This window comes from Hylobates moloch, unplaced genomic scaffold, assembly GCF_009828535.3.
Source record: "Hylobates moloch isolate HMO894 unplaced genomic scaffold, HMol_V3 SCAFFOLD_8, whole genome shotgun sequence".
NCBI classification, from domain to species: Eukaryota; Metazoa; Chordata; class Mammalia; order Primates; family Hylobatidae; genus Hylobates; species Hylobates moloch.
This window is the reverse complement of record NW_026652283.1, coordinates 51,053,116-51,073,313: the sequence shown is the minus strand read 5'-3', so window position 1 is coordinate 51,073,313 and position 20,198 is coordinate 51,053,116. Positions and strand designations below refer to the sequence as shown.

The 20,198-nt window shown below is 37.3% G+C and overlaps 1 protein-coding gene across 4 annotated transcripts in view; it reads left to right on the top strand.

Annotated features, from left to right (window-relative positions):
• Positions 1-20,198, top strand: part of FAF1 (Fas associated factor 1) — a 523,525-nt gene that overhangs the window by 419,560 nt on the left and 83,767 nt on the right. For all 4 annotated transcript variants that reach the window (XR_009214639.1, XR_009214638.1, XM_032160807.2 and 1 more), the window contains exon 15: positions 464-552. Coding sequence is in view for 2 of the 4 variants with exons in the window: in XM_032160807.2 (XP_032016698.1) it covers positions 464-552 (89 nt within the window). In the remaining 2 variants the exon portion in view is untranslated. The remainder of the gene's footprint in view (positions 1-463; positions 553-20,198) is intronic.

The following is a 20,198-nucleotide window of genomic DNA, read 5'->3' as shown; positions in this document are numbered from 1 at the left end:
AGACTCATTTTTCTTCTCTTTAAAACCAAATCATAATGGATCCTTCATAGATTTGTTGTACAGATTAAATGAGATGGTATAAAAGTGCTTAGCCTTATCAGTGATATGTAAACAATTGATAGTTGTTGCTAGTGTTATTAACTAGATATGTTTTCATAATTTGACAGAACTTTTGAACTTCATGATTTGGACATTCTTCTATGTGGTGCTAAAAGTCCTTCTCATTAAGAAACTGCTCCCTCAAATATAACTGTTCTGAAATTTCAACTGCCAGTATACTACTCTTTCTTACTGAACATATGAAACATTTCAATAAAACCACAAAAGTATTTTAACTGTAATATTTTTAGACTGATTATTCCTTTCTGGTTAATTCTAGAATGACTTTCCAGTTTCTAATACTTTAATAATTTGAAGTTATATATAAAAAGCTTAAAGTTTGGCAATCTCTATATGTTTTTAGGGAACACAACAGTAGATGAGTTAATGATGAGACTCATGGCTGCAATGGAGATCTTCACAGCCCAACAACAGGAAGATATAAAGGACGAGGTAAGGTTATGCAGATTTTTTGTTTTGTTTTGTTTATTATTATACTTTAGGTTTTAGGGTACATGTGCACAATGTGCAGGTTTGTTACATATGTATCCATGTGCCATGTTGTTTTGCTGCACCCATTAACTCGTCATTTAGCATTAGGTATATCTCCTAATGCTGTCCCTCCCCCCTCCCCCACCCCACAACAGTCCCCGGAGTGTGATGTTCCCCTTCCCGTGTCCATGAGTTCTCATTGTTCAGTTCCCACCTATGAGTGAGAACATGTGGTGTTTGGTTTTTTGTCCTTGCGATAGTTTACTGAGAATGATGATTTCCAGTTTCATCCATGTCCCTACAAAGGACATGAACTCATCATTTTTTATGGCTGTGTTATGCAGATCTTTAACAGGATTTTGATGAGGTAATTTGTCAAATGATGGTACATGCCTATGATATGATTGATAAATAAGGATGATGAAGATGCATTTCCAAATTTACCAAGGGTTTTCATGCTATGGAGTATACCTTTCAGTCCATTCTTTTTATGACCCCAAGACCCAATAATTTGTTTTAATTTATGGACTGTTTACACTTTGCTAGATTTGGGGTGGTTATAGGAAGTCGATTTGCAAGAAATTAGTTCAGAAGCATGTTTATAGAAGAAACTGTAGTCCAGGAAATTATGTCTACTATATGGATTTTATCAAACTCACTTTTACAGTCCTCTTACTCTTTTTAAATATTGAGCTTAATTAGCAATAAACCCATTTTACATTTGAATATATTTTTGAAGTACTGTGAGAATTAGCAAAAGATCTCCAGCATTCTGAATTTCTCAACTTCCTAAACATATTCAGGTGTTTTCTCAACCTCCTAGACATATTCAGGTGTTATAGATAACATGAACATAGAACCTCAAATAAAATAATAATAAAAGCATTATTGATGACAATAGTGTTCAATACTTACCTAGTATTTATTATGTGCTAGGCACTGTGCTAAGCACTAATCATCATCTCATATGATCCTCAAAATAACCCATGAAGTTGTGTATCAGTCAGTGTTCTGGCAGTAAATAGACACTTTTAAACTAGGTTATTTAAGAAGAGTTTAATAAGGTGACCATTTTTAAAAATGTGGGCAGGGTTTTCAAAAATCAACAGAAGAGGCTGGGTGCAGGGGCTCACACCTGTAGTCCCAGCACTTTGGGAGGCTGAGGTAGGTCGATCACTGAGTTCAAGACTAGCTTGGCCAACATGGTGAAACCCCGTCTCTACTAAAAATACAAAAATTAGCTGGGCATGGTGGCATGTGCCTGTAATCCCAGCTACTCAGGAGGCTGAGGCAGGATAATCGCTTGAACCTGGGAGGTGGAGGTTGCAGTGAGCCAAGATCATGCCACTGCACTCCAGCCTGGGTGACAGAATGAGAATCTGTCTCAAAAAAATAATCAACAGAAGATCATATAGACCCCAAGGCTAAAGGGAACCATTATCATCTCTAGGCCTGAAAGCCTAGGAGAGGGTGCTATATGGAGAGGACTGCATCTGACAGAGGGATATAGCCAATCTTGGTGGCCTAACAGAGAGGAAACTAGGGAATAGCTTCACCTTCCTTCTCTAATCTTCTGCTAGTATCCCTATTAATTTAGCCTAATTAGAAGCTGGAAGGTAGGAGAGCCTCCATGGGCAAAAAGCTGTGTAGAGAACATGGATCCCGAGCGGGTAAATGGCAGATAATCTAGCACAGATTGTTATGATTATCTATCCTTTTCAGATGAAAACACTGGGAGTCAAAGTTAAGTAAATTTGCCCAAGGCCATATAGCTGGTAGGAGCTATAAATAATTATCTCAAGAAGTCATTATTACTTGGATCATTCAAGAAATTTCTGGATTTAGAAAATAGCCTTAAAATATGAAACAAATATTAGCATTTATTAATTTGAGATGTTATGTTCACAGATATTGGTAAGATTATCATTTTTAATTTATCTGTTTTAAATTTCTTTTTAAAAGATTTCCCTAGAACAAGTAAGGGAGAGTTTTATTTCTGAAGAATGATGAAAAGTTTCTAAGGATAGTTTTAATAGACTATCCTTTAGGTATTGCAAATGTGAAACATATAGACAATTTTAATATAACCCTGAACTGTTGTATTTAATTTACTTATCCCTGTATTACATTGAACTGTGAGTTTGTTAAGGGCAAGAGTCATACCATATTCATGTCTGTAAGTCTGTCCCCTAACAGTGTACCTAGGACAAAGTTAGCACTTAGTAAATGTTTGTTAAGCGATTGAGTAAATGAACATTTGAATTTACATAAAATAAAGTAACTTGAAAAAAATATATTTGATTACAATGATATAAAACCTGGCCAGGGCCAGGAGGTGGCTCACACCTGTAATCCCAACACTTTGGGAGGCCAAGGTGGGTAGATCACTTGAGCTGAGGATGTAAGAGACCAGTCTGGGCAGCATGGTGAAACCCCATCTCTACAAAAAATACAAAAATTAACCAGGGGTGGTGTTGCGTGCCTGTAGTCCCAGCTACTTGAAGAGCTGAGGCTACAGAGAGCCATGTTCATGCCATTATATTCCAGCCTGGGCAACAACGTGGCACCCTGTAACAAGTATAGCCTGGCACAGTGGCTCACACCTGTAATCCCAGCAGTTTGGGAGGCCAAGACAGGAAGATGGCTTAAGGCCAGGAGTTTGAGATCAGCCTGGGCAACATAGCAAGGCCCCATCTCTACAAAAAAAATTTTAAAACAATAGCTGGGCATGGTGGTGCATGCCTGTAGTCCTAGCTACTCAGAAAGCTCAGGTGGGAGAATCACTTGAGCCCACAAGTTGAAGGCTGTAGTGAGCTATGCTTGCACCACTATACTCCAGTCTGGGTGACAGAGTGAGACCCTGTCTCTTAAAAACAAACCAAACAGATAAATTTTAAAATATTTTAAAAAAATGAAACCCAGTATATCCACATTAACAAATATGAAAATTTGGAGCACTGTAATTAGTTTATAGAGTTTTAATGCTCACTAGGTATCTTCTATTGCTATAAAAATAGTTTATTCTTTTTCTTAATAGTCAGTGTTTCATTTACTCTGAAGGAAAGGCATTCAGATATATGGTGGAAAGATGTTTATCTGTTACTCTATAAATTGACAGTGACATTTTGAAATAATGAAGTACTGTACTTAGTTAGGAATTTGTAATAATAGGTGTTTTGCCTTTCAAGATTACATTTATCCTGGAACAGAGGCATTGATTGACAATAATTCACTAAAAACATTCTTCAGCCATTTAAATCTTGAGTCTCATTAGTACCAGATTTACAGATTATGCTGTATAAGAATATGAATGCACAATATTTGCATGCTTATTCCCAGTTCATTTTTCCATCTTAATTTGTGTTCCCCATAATGCACTGGTAAAGAAATTGACTTTAATTCCTTTAATACTGAGCACAAAATTTAATATGAGGGTTACAGGAAAAATCCAATGCTCCGTATAATTGAAATTCTTATTGAAATTTAATTGCAAGAGGTAAGGATTTCTCTTTGTTTTTAGAGTGTCTTCATGAAAGTTATAGCTCAAGTTATAATAGAGTTCCTAAGAAAAGCATTTCTAACTTTAAAGACTTCTTTTGGACTATACATAGACCATAATGATTTGGTAGCTGCTGAATATGTGACAAGAAACACTGTCCCTTGTAATTGTGAATTTGCCTTTATTTTTAAAAAATTAGAAATAAGACTTTATTTAAGTTTGAAATTAAAATTAAATCAGTGAACAGGTTTGGAGGCTGGCTTCCTAGGCCTGAATTTATTTAAATTTAACTTTAAATTATATTCATCACTTTGATGATTCCATAGCACAACCGGAGATACCTATGTTTAAAATTTTGTTAAATAAACCCAAGCCTGAACCATATTTATACACTGAATCACTCTTCAGTGGCCCAGAAAGGACTAACCTTTATATCACTGATTGCTCTATTTTTAACCAGGGTATAAACATTACATGGATCTCTGTTTTTGACAGAACTGCCTGTAGCTTTCTCTCTTAGACATTTTCATTAGTAGTATTAGTTTGGTTTTGTAAAGGTTTACAAAGTACCTACCAAGTACATATCACTGGACTAGGTCCTTGGGACAAAGAAATCTTTTGCTTTAATGAGGGGCTATTGGCAAAGAGTGGGTGAGGAGGAAAACAAGTATTACTGCATTACAGTAGGGATATTTTAGAATCTATTTTTGCCTAAAGCCTAATTTCAAATAATAGATGCTTTCTAACATGTAAATGGATTGATTTTTTTATATGCACTATTTTTTAAGCTACCTAGAAACCTCTGATAATCAAGAGTTTGTGATACTTAGTTCGTGATCTATTTATTGTTTCATTTGTTTATTCATTCAACACAAATTTGTTTATGATCCTCTATCCTGCTTGCAAGGATTACTCACTTCCAGGCTTACCTCTCTGATTAACTTGTATCTGAACAATAGCTCGGTAATGATCACAATCCAGATGCTGGAGATCAGGGCAGATTTCAAGGGCAGTTGCATCATTCTCGTCTCTAGGAATTCTAGGCATACATTAGTGGAACATGGGCAAAATATGCCAGAGGGGCATTCTAGGCTTATTTTAAAGGCTTCTAATTTAGGATTTAAAAAGTGCATTGCCACACTGTAGGGAAGATATGTTTATTACCTCACAGCAGCCTTTTTGTTGCCAAAGGAAATTGTTGGCTTTGTTGTTTGCTACAAGTGTGTAACTTATTTCCCCTAAGCTTTGTCATAGTCTGTTTTCAGCAGTGCATTCCTTTTCCTTTCCTCTGTTTAAAATCTCACCACCATCATACCCATTCTGTTTGCAAAGCTAACAATGACAAACAGAATACCGATTCTGGCTTCTGTTGCAGTTTGTTTTTTGTTGTTGTTGTTGTTGTTTGTTTATTTCATTTTTTGGGTACACAGTAGGTATATATATGGAGTACATGAAATGTTTTGATACAGGCATGCAATGCGAAATAAGCACATCATGGAGAATGGGGTATCCATCTCCTCAAGCATTTATTCTTTGAGTTACAAACAATCCAATTACATTCTTTAAGTTATTTTAAAATATACAATTAAGTTATCATTGACCGTAGTCATCCTGTTGTGCTATCAAATAGTAGGCTTTATTCATTCTATTTTTTTTGTACCCATTAAACATCCCCACCTCCCCCCACCACCCTTCCCAACCTCTGGTAACATCCTTCTACTCTCTATGACCATGAGTTATTGCTGTTTTCTTTAAAGCAGGAATAAATCATCTCAAGACACAGAGAACAAAAACAATCTCTTGGTACAAAAATTAAAGCAGAACTTACTAAACAGACCTTTAAAAGGAGATTTCACTCTTATTCTTTGAAAAATACACACACACACAGAGTCATACATATATACATATACACACACACACACAGACACACACACATACACCACTTCTTAAAGCTAGCAGAACTACTCACTGGTCAGTAGTTCTGTTAAGAGAGTTTTCCCTGAGATAGCTTTATTTAAATTTATATGTGAGATTAAAAATCCAAAATATATGATATTTTTAAGCATTAGAATTCCACTGAAAATGCTAAAGTTATAAAAGTTCTAATATTTAAAAGTAACTTCAAGGAGAAAGGGCTGTGTTAACTGTTGATGATTAGGTTACTAAATGGTTAGCCAACCACACCATAGGTGCCTTTCTGAAGGTAGCTACATTCTGCTTAGAAAAATAGTTATTTATCCAGTGATTTTTCTCCTTTCTTAGGCCCATATCACAGAAAATTAATTTCTCTCACTTTGATTTATATATTCATTTCATAAATATTTATTGAGCTTTTACTGTATAGCAGACACTGTGTAGGGCCTAAGAACACAGCTGTGAGCAAGATAAACAAGGTCCTTAGGCTTACAACCCAGAAATTCCAATAAAGTCTATCAACTAATCAGGTGGATGAAGCCCAGGGAGCATCTAGCCAGGGTGAGCCAGACATGTTCTCAAGCTGCAAGGCAGGTAGAACAGGTAAGAATGTAGATAATAACAGCTATTCTTCGACTTCCTGCTACATGCTAGGTTTCTGGTTTCTGGGGCAATGTTTCTCAGTGTGATTCCTGAACTACTGGAGTACCTATCTACTAAGATTCCCAAGCAGTTAGGTGTGAATAAGCAACAGGTTGATTTTTGTTCACATTTATTTCACATTTTGAATGTAAGATAAATTATATTCTTCCAAATCCCATTTAATTTGTCATATCTGTTACAACGTATTAGACTGTTAATAGATAATAAGGATTGATTGCATTGATTGTTTTGTCTTGGCAAGCATTCATTTAACAGAGGTGTTTGACTCTGACATCTGAACTTCATTTCATTCATATGTTATTGTTAGATTTACATTCATTCTTCCTTGCTTAATTATATTCTTAGCTTCCCAAAATGGATCATGGCTCAACAATGGTTCATTGAAGCATAAAAGTAATGATGAATATAGTATAATAAATACTGCAAACCAGTACAAACTAGTGTAGTTCAAACTACAGTTAACTCTTAAACAACGTGGAGGTTAGGGTGTCAACTCTTGACACAGTCAAATGCAGGTATAACTTTTGACTCCCCTAAAACTTAACTACTAACAGCCTACTGATAACCAGAAGTCTTACCAATAACATAATCGATTAACACATATTTTGTATGTTATATGTATTATATAGCACATTAATAAAGTGAACTAGAGAAATAAAATGTTATTAAGAAAATCCTAAGGAAGAAGAAATATATTGCCTCTTCATTAAGTGGAAGTGGATTATCATAAAGGTCTTTGTTCTTGTCACCTTCACGTAGAGCAGGCTGAGGAGAGAGGCGGAGGAGAGGTTGGTCTTGCTGTCTTAGAGGAAGCAGAGCCAAAAGAGGTGGAGGAGATGAAAGAGGAGGCAGAAGAGGCAGGCACACTCAGTGTAACTTCTATTGAAAAAACTCTCCTCATAAGTGGACTTAGACAGTTCAGACCCATGTTGTTTAAGGGTCAACTGTAGTTCGACATTAGTATAGAAATAATTCAAAGAACTCCAGTACCAGTATAGAAGATGCCAAGGCAGCTGAATCTGAGTGTGATTATTTTCATACTAGTTTCCATAAAAGAAAATTTGATTAGGAAGTGAACATATAAAAATTGATCATATAAGAGAAGGAATCCATTTACCCCTAGTGTCAGTGTTTCTCTCTTAGAACATTTTTTGATAAAAGCATGAGCCCTTCAAAGTTTTTGCTTCATTATTAAGTAAAGCCTAATGATCTACTTCTCTGTTAAATCAATAGAATTTTTTTCAGAACAGAAGAAAAATAATATCACTAAAGTAAAAAATCTATTGCTAAAAGCAGAGGAAGATGCAAAATCCCAGAGGAGAAATTGTTTACAAGTACACTCGAGGTAAAAATGGATGCAAACCCTACTATTGCCAAGAAACTTGTAAAGCCAGCTGCAAAATTGGCCATAAGATGCTAATGCTCAAAAGAGACAGCGGGCTGGGTGCAGTGGCTCACGCCTATAATCCCAGCACTTTGGGATTCTGAGGTAGGAGGATCACTTGAGCCCAGGAGTTTGAGACCAGCCTGGGCAACATGTGGAAACCCCATCTCTACAAAAAATAGGGAAAAAAAATTAGCCAAATATGGTGGTGCATGTCTGTAGTCCCAGCTACTTGGGAGGCTGAGGTGGGAGAATTGCTTAAGCTCAAGAGGTCAAGGCTGCAGTGAACTGTGATTGCACCACTGCACTCCAGCCTGGGCAAGAGTAAGACCCTCTTTCAGAGAGAGAGAGACAGCAGAATGAGTTCTTGGGTTAAATACTTCATCAAATGACACTGTTGGATGGCATATGCAATGGTAATGGGGTGGTCGATGGAAGATTGATAACTATATTGTGGACACTACTTGAGAGATACTTTACAGTTGGATGAAACTACTAATGTGTGCAAAGTAAGAATCAGTTCTTGTCATATGTGCTGTATGTATGTTGAAGAGCTGGAAGTAGTCATCACTCTTTATTATCAATGAGAAATATATATTACAAGAGAAGTTTTTCACTTAGTGATTATTTTGCAAGCTGAGTTAAATTTTAAAAGATGAGGCAGAATCAGTGCTGTTGACTAACTACTTCAAAGGACACCACCAAGAAAGTGAAAGTACAACCCACAGATTGGGAGACAATTACTGTAAATCATTAATCTAATAATAAGGGACTTATATCTGGAATATATAAAGAACTCTTACAACTCAATAACAAAAAGACAAATTATCCCAGCAACAACTGGCAAAGGATTTGAAAAGACATTTCTCCAAGGACGATATGCAAGTGGCCAATAGCACATGAAAAGAAGCTCAACATTATTACTCACCAGGTGAATGCAAATCAAAGCCCACATGAGGTACCACTTCATACCTGCTACAATTTGTAGAATCAAAAAAGTCATCAGGGGCCCGGCACAGTGGCTCACTCCTGTAATCCCAGCACTTTGGTAGGCGGAGGTGGGCAGATACTTGAGGCTGGGAGTTTGAGACCAGCTTGGCCAACATAGCAAAACCCTATCTCTACTTAAAATATAAAAATCTTTGCTGGGCATGGTGGCACGCACATGTAGTCCCAACTACTTAGGAGGCTGAGGCAGGAGAATCATTTGAACCTGAGAGGCAGATGTTGCAGTGAGCCGAGATCACGCCACTACACTCCAGCTGGGCAACAGAGCAAGACTCTGTCTCAAAAAAAAAAAGTCATCAGGTAACAACAAATGTTAGCAAGGATGTGGAGAAATCTGAACCCTCATTGGCTGGTAGTGGGAATGTAAAATGGTGCAACAGCTTTGGAAAACAGTCTGGCAGCTCTTCAATTGATTAAATGTAGTTACCATGTAATCCAGCAGTTCCACTCCTAGTTATATACTCAAGAGAAATGAAAACCAGTGTCCATGTAAACATTTGTACATGACTGTTTATAGTAGCATTATTCATAATAGCCAAAAGGTGGAGGCTGGGCACAGTGGCTCATGCCTGTAATCCCAGCCCTTTGGGAGGCAGAGGCACGAGGATTGCATGCAGTCAGGAGTTTAAGACCAGCATGGGCAACACAGAAAAACTCCCATCTCTATGAAAAAATTTTTAAATTATTTTAAAATAATAAACTTATTACTATTTTTTTTAATAGAGATGGGGTCTCGCTATTTTGTGCAGGCTGGTCTTGAACTCCTGGGCCCAGGAGATCCTCCCACCTCAGCCTTCCAAAGTGCTGAGATTACAGGTGTGAGCCACCACGCCCAGCCTAGAAATAATAAATAATTTTAAAATTGTTTTGGCCAGGCACGGTGGCTCATGCCACCATGAGCAGGCCAAGGTAGGCAAATTGCTTGAGCCCAGGATATCAAGACCAGCCTAGGCAATATGGCAAAACCCTATCTCTACAAAAAATGGGATATGAAAGCTAACCTACAGGTCAAAACAGGAGTCATTAAACTGAATATAAATAACCTTTGTGAAATATCACAAACAATATCAATTACTTCTACTGTTTAGAAACTATCATTAGTATTATTTAAATATTATGTTTCATTTTTATTATCTAAAAGTTATGATCTTAAAAATTTTCCTGAAATTTGTGGTTTGCATCTGGGTGAGTATCATGTACTCAGTATTAAAGGAATTAATGTCAGCTTCTTTACCAATGAATTATAGGGAACACAAATTAAGATGAAAGAGTGGACTGGAAACATGCATGCAGGTATTTTGCATTCACATTATTATGCAACATAATCTGTAACTCTGATACTAACAAGACTCAACTGATGCAGAAAAAAACATTGGCCAAAATCCACACCCTTTCATGATAAAAACACACAATTAACTAGGAAAAAAAGGCAACTTCCTCAGCATAATAAAGCCCGCATATGAAAAACCCACAGCCAACATCGTACTCAATAGTGAACTACTCAAAGCTTTTCTTGCAAGACCAGGAAAAAAGCAAGGATTCCAACTTCCCTGCTGCCTTTTGACGTAGTACTGTAACTTCTAGCTAGGGTAGGAAAAAGAAATGCATACAGATTGGAAAGGAAGAAGTAAAATGATCTCTATTTGCGGATGGCATGATCTTATATGAGAAAACCCTAGAGATTCCACACCAAAAAAAAAAACTGAGCTTAAAACAAAGTCAGCAAACTTGCAGGATATGAAATTAACCCATACAAATCTATTGTATCTCTGTATACTAGCTGTAAAGAATCTGAACGATACAAACAAATGGAAAAACATTTCATGTTCAAAGGTAAGAAGAATCAATATTGTTAAAATGGCGATACTGCCCAAAGCAATTTATAGATTCAGTGTTATTCCTATTAAACTACCATTGAGATTCTTCAAAGAACTAGAAAAAAACTTTTAAAATACATATGGGGGCCAGGCACAGTGGCTCACGCCTGTAATCCCAGCACTTTGGGAGGCTGAGGCGAGTGGATCACCTGAGGCCAGGAGTTTGAGACCAGCCTGACCAACATGGTGAAACCCTGCTTCTATTAAAAATACAAAAATTAGCCAGGCATGGTAGCAGGTGCCTGTAATCCCAGCTACTTGGGAGGCTGAGGTAGAAGAATCACTTGAACCTGAGAAGCAGAGGTTACAGTGAGCCAAGATCTCACCACTGCACTATACCCTGGGCAACAGAGCAAAACTCTGTCTCAAAAAAAAAAAAAAAATTCATATGGGACCAAAAAAAAGAGCCTGAATAGCCAAAGCAATCCTAAGCAAAAATAACAAAGATGGAGGGATTATGCTACTTGACTTCAAACTATACTACAGGGCTGCAGTACCCAAAATAACATGGTACTGGTACAAAAACAGACACATAGACCAATGGAACAGAATAGAAAACTCAGAAATAAGACCGCACACCTACAACCATCTGATGTTTGACAAAGCTGACAAAAACAAGCAATGGGTTAAGGACTCCCTATTCAATAAATGGTGCTGGGATAACTGGCTCGCCATATGCAGAAGATTGAAACTGGACTCTTTCCTTACACCATATACAAAAATTAACTCAAGATAGATTGAAGACTTCAATGGAAAACCCAAAACTATAAAAACCCTAGAAGACAACCTAGGCAATACCATTCAGGACATAGGCATGGGCAAAGACTTCATGACAAAAATACCAAAAGCAATAGCAACAAAAGCAAAAACTGACAAATGGGATCTAATTAAACTAAATACCTTCTGCAGAGCAAAACACACATCAGCAGAGTAAACAGACAACCTACAGAATGGGAGAAAATTTTTGCAAACTGTGCATCTGACAGAGGTCTAATATCTAGCATTTATAAGGAACTTAAATTTACAAATAACAAACAACCCCATTAAAAAGTGGGCAAAGGGCATGAACAGACACTTTTCAAAAGAAGACATACATGCGGCCAACAATTATATGAATAAAAATCTCAGCATCACAGGTCATTAGAGACATACATATCAAAACCACAATGAGATACCTTCTCACACCAGTCGGAATGGCTATTATTAAAAAGTCAAAAAAAAAAAAAAGATGCTGGCGATGTTGCAGAGAGAAAAAAGAGTGCTTACACACTGTTAGTGGGAGTGTAATTTAGTTCAACCATTGTGGAAGACAGTGTGGCAATTCCTCAGAGACCTACAGGCAGAAATGCCATTCGACTCAGCAATCCCATTACTGGGTATTTACCCAAAGGAATATAAATTGTACTGTTATAAAGACACTTGCATGCCTATGTTCATCGCAACACTGTTCACAATAGCAAAGACATGGAATCAACCTAAACGCCCATCAGTGGGAGACTAGATAAAGAAAATGTGGTACATATACACCATGGAATACTATACATCCATAAAAAAAATGAGATAACCCACAGAATGGAAGAAAATATTTGCAAATCATACATCTGATAAGGGTTTAATATCCAGAATATATTAAATATATTAACTCCTACAACTCAACAACAGAAAATTAAACAATTCAATTTAAAAATCGGCAAAATACTTGAATAGACATTTCTTAAAAGATACACAAATGACCAACAAGCTCATGGAAAGATGCTCAATGTCAGTAGTCATTGGGGAAATAAAAATCTAAGCCACAAATAAGATGCCACTTCATACCTGGAAGGATGGCTATAATTTTAAAAATGGAACATAAGAATTTATGAGGATGTAGACACAAATTTAGAACCCTTGTACATTACTGATTGGGATGTAAAATGGCAGCTGCTATGGAAAACAGTTTGTTGATTACTCAAAAAGTTAAATATGGAGTAACCATTTGAACCAGGTATTCCACTCCTGGCCATATACCCAAAAGAACTGAAAACAGGGACTCAAATAGATATTTGTGCCTGAAAGTTCATTGCATCATTATTCATAACAGCCAAAAAGTGGAAATAATCCAAATATCTATCAACAGATTAATGGATAAAAATATGGTATATCCATACAATGGAATATTATTTAGCCTTAATAAAGGATTGAAGTACTGATAAATGCTGCAACATAAATGAATCTTGAAAATATGCTAAGTAAAATAAGCCAGACACAGAAGGACAAATGTATGATTCATCAATAGGCAAATTTTTGAAAACAATCAAATAGGCAAATTTATGGGGACAGAAAGTAGACTTGAGTTTGCCAGGAACTAAAGATGTAGGGTAAATTGGGAAGTTATTGCTTAATGGGTACAGAGTTTCTTTTTGAGTAATGAAAATGTTAGGAAATAGATGGTGGTGACAGTTTCACAACATTATGATTGTACTTAATGCCACTAAATTGTATACTTAAAATACTATATTGTATGTTATGTATATTTTACAGTAATAATAAAGAGCTCAAATAATACACATAGTTTTCAATTCTTGAGTGCAGAGAAGTGACAGGTTACTATGGGCTGGAAATTGGAAAAGTTATTGATTCTTGGGCTCAGTACTTACTGGGTACTACTGGGAACTGACATAGAGTGTAAAGGATTCAAGCTCTGCCTTCATGAACTTTAATCCTGAGCAGTCTGTTACTCTATTAAATTCCAAACTTTTATTTCATAGGGAAGTAAGGAGTCAGGTGAAGTATCTTAAAGAAGGGACTAAGCTTGTGCTGTGAGTTGCTAGGGCCAAGCACTTTGTTAGATACTTCCTTTAAATCATCTCTTCTAGTTTTTATGATAATCTTAAGAGATAGTAATTGCCCCCATTTACTGAGGAGAGAGGAAACTGAGGCTTATAGAGGTTAAGCAATTTGCCCAAGGTAATACAACTGTGTAAAGGCCAGAATACACACTTATGTGCTTTTGATACATCATGATCCCTTGTAAAACTGAGGTACAATTATATTAAAGATTTATGGGATAAACTGAATCAGTGCTCTTACCAAGATTAGGTAGGATCTGAGTGGGATGATCTGAAGAGCAGATCAGACATTCCCCTATTCGCAAATATTATATTCACTAGATTAGAATAAGAAAGTTTCTCTTAACTGCGTACTTCTACTTTTGTGCATGGAATAATGCTCAAAAGATGTATCCATACCCTCCTTGTTTATATTTGTTGTTCTTAAATTGCCTGCTGATAGATCAGTTTATCCATGTCTGACACCTCACAGTAGAAGTTAATAATTGTCATATATGAAACTGATGTAAAGAGATTTGTGACTCAACATTGGCATTACAATTCAGCACACCTGTTCAGAGCCAGCCCTCCACATTTTTCCCTTTTGCCTGAGGTGAAGACTTCTTCATGGATTACAGTAACACTTTTTGACAAGCTTAGACTGGGTGGAGTTGCCATGTAATGACAGAACACAATTGATGATATCTCAGTAATGCATTCTTTTTTGATTTGGGCTGTCACCATTTATTACTGTAAAAGCATTCATTGTTAAATAGCTGGCCCAACCTGTCCACTTTTTGTTTTCAGTAATGGCAAGGCCTAAGAAAGTATGTTTAATTTTCTAGTTATGAAATATTAGCTGACTTTGGGGGTAATATATCCAGTTATATTTTCTTTTATGTAACATTTAAAAAGTAGCCATCTCAGTATTTTCCAAATAAAAATTAAAACCTTCTAAAGCCTTCTCCAGAGGCTATTGACACCTTCCCAATGTCATAAACCTGACAGGCACCTAGAAACATTTTTTTCTTCTTATACAGATTCTTTTAAAAAGAATCGGAAGAAACTGTTCTTGTCTTAAATATAACACTAACTTAAATTCCTATGTTTGGAGACAGTCATATTCCTCATGAATTTTTATTTCCCACAGGGCCTTATATGGCCATGTTTCTGAGAATTTGGGAGCTGAAAGTACACTTTCATGTGTACTGTACCTTTACCTTGTTTGCTACCAAACTGAGGGACTACCACTTGTTGTTTCTGGGGACATTAAAAAAACAGTGTGAGTTCTCACCATAAAAAGCAATAAGTGGCCGGGCGCGGTGGCTCACGCTTGTAATCCCAGCACTTTGGGAGGCCGAGGCGGGCGGATCACGAGGTCAGGAGATCGAGACCACGGTGAAACCCCGTCTCTATTAAGAATACAAAAAGTTAGCCGGGCGTGGTGGCGGGCGCCTGTAGTCCCAGCTACTCGGAGAGGCTGAGGCAGGAGAATGGCGTGAACCCGGGAGGCGGAGCTTGCAGTGAGCCGAGATTGCGCCACTGCACTCCAGCCTGGGTGACAGAGCGAGACTCCGTCTCAAAAAATTAAAAAAAAAAAAAAAAAAGCAATAAGTATGTGAGGTTATGCATATGTTATTTAGCTCAGTATAGCCATTCTACAATGTATATATAGTTCAGAACATCAGATTATACATGATATATACAATTTTTGTCAATTAAAAATAAATGAATTAATATATAAAAAACAGTATGAGTGCCAGTCCTGTTCTTTAAGGAATTTGTCATCTAATGTTGGAGAGCCAAAGCATATCCTTACAAAAAGTATCCCTAGCAAAGATTTGTTATATGATCTAGAAGAATTCAGAAGGAACAATCTTTATACTCAGAAAGGACTTTTCTAAAGAGGTAAAGTTTTTTGGTTTTTTGAGACAGGGTGTCACTCTGTTGCTCATGCTGGAGTACAGTGGCACAGTCAGGGCTCACTGCAGCCTCGACCTCCCAGGCTCAAGCAATCCTCCTGCCTTCCTCCCAGTTGCTGGGACTGCAGGCATGCACCACCATACCCGGCTAATTTTTGTATTTTTAGTAGAGATGGGGTTTCATCATGTTGCCCAGTCTGGTCTTGAACTCCTGGACTCAAGTGATCCACCTGTGTCAGCCTCCCAAAGTGCTGGGATTACAGGAGTGAGCCACTGTGCACAGCCTAAGAGGTAAGATTTGATCTGGTTCTGGAAAGCACAGTACAGTTTGCATGTGCAGAGGTAAAAGGAGAGATCATTGCAAGGTTGGGAAAACATGAGCAAAGGAATAGTGTAAAGAAGTTGAATTCATGTTGGTCCAGTTTGAAGAAAGTAGACAATTTGTATAGAAAAAATAGCAGAGAGAAAGATATTCAGTTACCTTCCATTAGTATTTTTGACAAGTCACTTTTACCTCTCCAAATTACTTTATCCTGATTTTCATGCCTCTCATGGGGGATACTGAGAATTATCTGGCATTTTTCTTCCAGTTACAGATTTGCCTTGACCCTGGTTATTCTTTCCAATTACCTATCATCCCAGGAAACAGGTACTTGCAATATGGTATGAAAAACAGCAGTGGCAATAAGTATGATACAGAAATGACACAAACAAGACTTCTTAAGGAGTAAACATTTGAGTCTTAAAGGATGATATGTAGACATTTAGTAGGTAAACTACCATTAATTTGTTTTGACCATTAAATCTACACATTTTTTAGGGACTTGCTATATATCCGCATTGTGCTCAACGCCAGGAGATATATGGATGATGCATTCCTTTGGATGATGCATTCCTTTATATGATCAGTGACATGCAAACAAAGGATTGCATGTATTATGACATAAATTCCATAATGGAGATACATGTAGGGTGTTAGAGCTGCCTAGGAGAGTTAGGCCACACCAGGGAGAATTTTTTAAAGCTGACACAAAAAATTAGCAGCATTGTGGCAGGTAGACTTGTGGAGAAGTATCTTCTAGAAGAAAGAAGGGTACTTTTCTAATTGATGGTTAGATTGGAGGAATACACTATCAGCCAATAACACACATCATGATTAAGTTAGGGGTACTTGGTTAGGCAGAAAGATTCTAATTTCAGATTAGATATTTCACTTTAACAATAGCCATACATACTTCTCATTTCCTATTATACTCATCTTTGCAGAGTATTTTTAGCATAAACCACACCAAAATGTGTTAGAGGTTTTTGGTTTTACACCTGGACATACATAGGCAAAATGCCCCTATCAAAAATTGTAGCGGACTAGTGAAAACTATTTTCTTTTTTTTTTTTTTTTTTTTTTAATTATACTTTAGGTTTTAGGGTACATGTGCACAATGTGCAGGTTTGTTACATATGTATCCATGTGCCATGTTGATTTCCTGCACCCATTAGCTCGTCATTTAGCATTAGGTATATCTCCTAATGCTGTCCCCGCCCCCCCACCCCCCACCCCACAACAGTACCCGGAATGTGATGTTCCCCTTCCTGTGTCCATGAGTTCTCATTGTTCAATTCCCACCTATGAGTGAGAACATGCGGTGTTTGGTTTTTTGTCCTTGCGATAGTTTACTGAGAATGATGTTTTCCAGTTTCATCCATGTCCCTACAAAGGACACGAACTCATCATTTTTTATGGCTGCATAGTATTCCATGGTGTATATGTGCCACATGTGAAAACTATTTTCTTTCTTTCCTTCCTTCCGTCCTTCCTTCCTTCCTACCCTCCCTCCCTCCCTCCCTCCCTCCTTCCCTCCCTCCCTCCTTCCTTCCTTCCCTCCTTCCTTCCTTCCTTCCTTCCTTCCTTCCTTCCTTCCTTTCGAGACGGAGTCTCACTCTGTCACCCAGGCTGGAGTGCAATGGCGTGGTCTCGACTCACTGCAACCTCCGCCTCCTGGTTCAAGCGATTCTCCTGCCTTAGCCCCCCGAGTAGCTGGGATTTCAGGTGCCCACCACTACGCCTGGCTAATTTTTGTATTTTTAGTAGAGACAGGGTTTCACCATGCTGGCCAGGCTGGTGTTAAACACCTGACCTCGTGATTCTCCCACCTCGGCCTCCCAAAGTGCTAGAATTACAGGCGTGAGCCACCACGCCTGGCTGTGAAAACTATTTTAATAGATTTGCTTTTGGAATTTTCAACTGCCCACTGTTGTTTCATTGAAGAAATTCACTGCTTGTATGCTAAAATACACATCACGGCTTTGCACAGCTTTGTGAATTTCAGTGGATGGAGAACAACCAAAACTATTATTCATTGCCGTCAAGAATACAAAGTGGTTCAGCCACTCTGATGAACAGTTTCATGACAGTTTCTTAGAAAGTTAAACATACATTTAACTTATGATACAGCAACGTACTGCTCGGTATTACTCTAGAAAAATGAAAACTTAGGTTCACACAAAAACTTGTGGCCGGGCGCAGTGGCTCATGCCTGTAATCCCAGCACTTTGGGAGGCCAAGGCGGGTGGATCACAAGGTCAGGAGATCGAGACTATCCTGGCCAACACGGTGAAACCCCATCTGTACTAAAAATACAGAAAATTAGCTGGGCATGGTAGCAGGCGCCTGTAGTCCCAGCTACTCTGGAGGCTGAGGCAGGAGAATGGCGTGAACCCGGGAGGCGGAGCTTGCAGTGAGCCGAGATGGCACCACTGCACTCCAGCCTAGGCGACAGAGTGAGACTCCGTCTAAAAAAAAAAAAAAAAAAAAAACTTGTGCATGAGTGTTTATAGAAGCTGAAGCTGTGTTCATAATTGCCAAAACTAAAAACAACCCAAATGTCCTTTAGTATCCTTTATTGACCTTCGGTGTGTAAACGAATAAGCATACTGCTCAGAAATAAATAGGAGCGAACTTTTGATGCATACAGCAGCTTGAATGTATCACAAAGGCATTATTCTTTGTAAAATATATCAGTCTCTAAAAGTTATGTACTGTACAGTTCTATTATATGATGTTTTTGAAAAGGCAAAACTGTAGGGACAGAGAACTGGTCAGCAGTTGCTAGAGAGTATTCAGGAAAGTGTGTGACTGCAAGGGATACCACAAAGGATATTTTTTGTGTGATGAAACTTTCGTATCCTGATTGTGGTGATGGTTACATGAATCTATACATATGTTAGAATTCATAGAATGGTCATTAAAAATAATTCATTTTACTGTATGTTCATTTGAAAATAAAATTAAGGAAAAGTAACAGTTTATGGAATGGACTTTAAAATGGGTTGTAACAAAATTTTATTGTTCTTTCATTTGTGTTAATAACTTTTTGGATGCCTTTGATAATGGTGACCATTATAGGCATAAGACTAGGCCATTTGCAAAATCTGTAAGACAGGTTTTATTATACCCGTTTTATAGAAAAGGAAACTGTAACACAGAGTATTTAATGACTTTCCCAAGTCATATGCTAATTGGATAAATGTCTTATTTGACAGACAACAGTTGGGATTGCGCAATCTTTCCCAATATAGACTGCAGCCATTGGTGTGGGAGTTCTCAAAATATAGTACAGTGACTACTAGCATCACAATCACCTGGGGAGCTTGTTTAAAATACATTCCTGGGCCTCTGATCTATCGCCAGTTTCCAATTTCCTCTTAAATAAAATAGGGATAATGATAGTACCTACCTGCTAGTAACATGTACTGGTACCTAGTATGTAATAAGCACTATGTAAATAAAAGTATCTATTATTGCTGTTATTTTTAATCTAGGCTCATCTGAAAGGAACTTTAGAATTTACTTAATCTTACTTCATTATTCTACAGTTTAGGAAACTGAGACCTATATGAGTTATTTGCCCAAGATCACTTACAGAGTCAGGCCTTTTGTGTTGTTATTTTTTCTCCTTTTAGTGTTATTTTATCTTAATTCAAATTAAATAGTTATCTTATAATGGAGGCATCCAGTAGGTAAGGGCAGGAGCTGGGGAAAAAGATTTGCAAATGATTTTGAATTCTAGCATTTTGTTTTTAAATAGCATTTTTCTTTTAAAAAATTTGTACATGCACTTTTATTAGAAAAATACTGCCTTAAATTCTCTTTTTCATAACGTTCTTACATGCACATGAATGTATTTGATTATACCATTTTTTGCAGTTGTAAAATATTTACCCTGAGGAAAAGATATACTAGAATAATGATATGTAAATACAAAGAATACAACCTATGGAATCTGTTCACTGCAAATATTCCAGGTGTAACTGAGACAAAGAACATACACTTTGTAATCCTGAACTAGTTTATTCATGCTGCAAAGCAGTAGATAGATTCAACTTTGCAACCAATTCAAAGTGTTTGTGAAAATCTCTTATCTGGAAAGGGAGTGAAACCTTCTATGCAGCTTTTTAATCCAAAGATAAATTTGAATGTATAGCTGTAGATATCTAATTACTGTTTACTGGAAGATTGAACTACAGGATTTC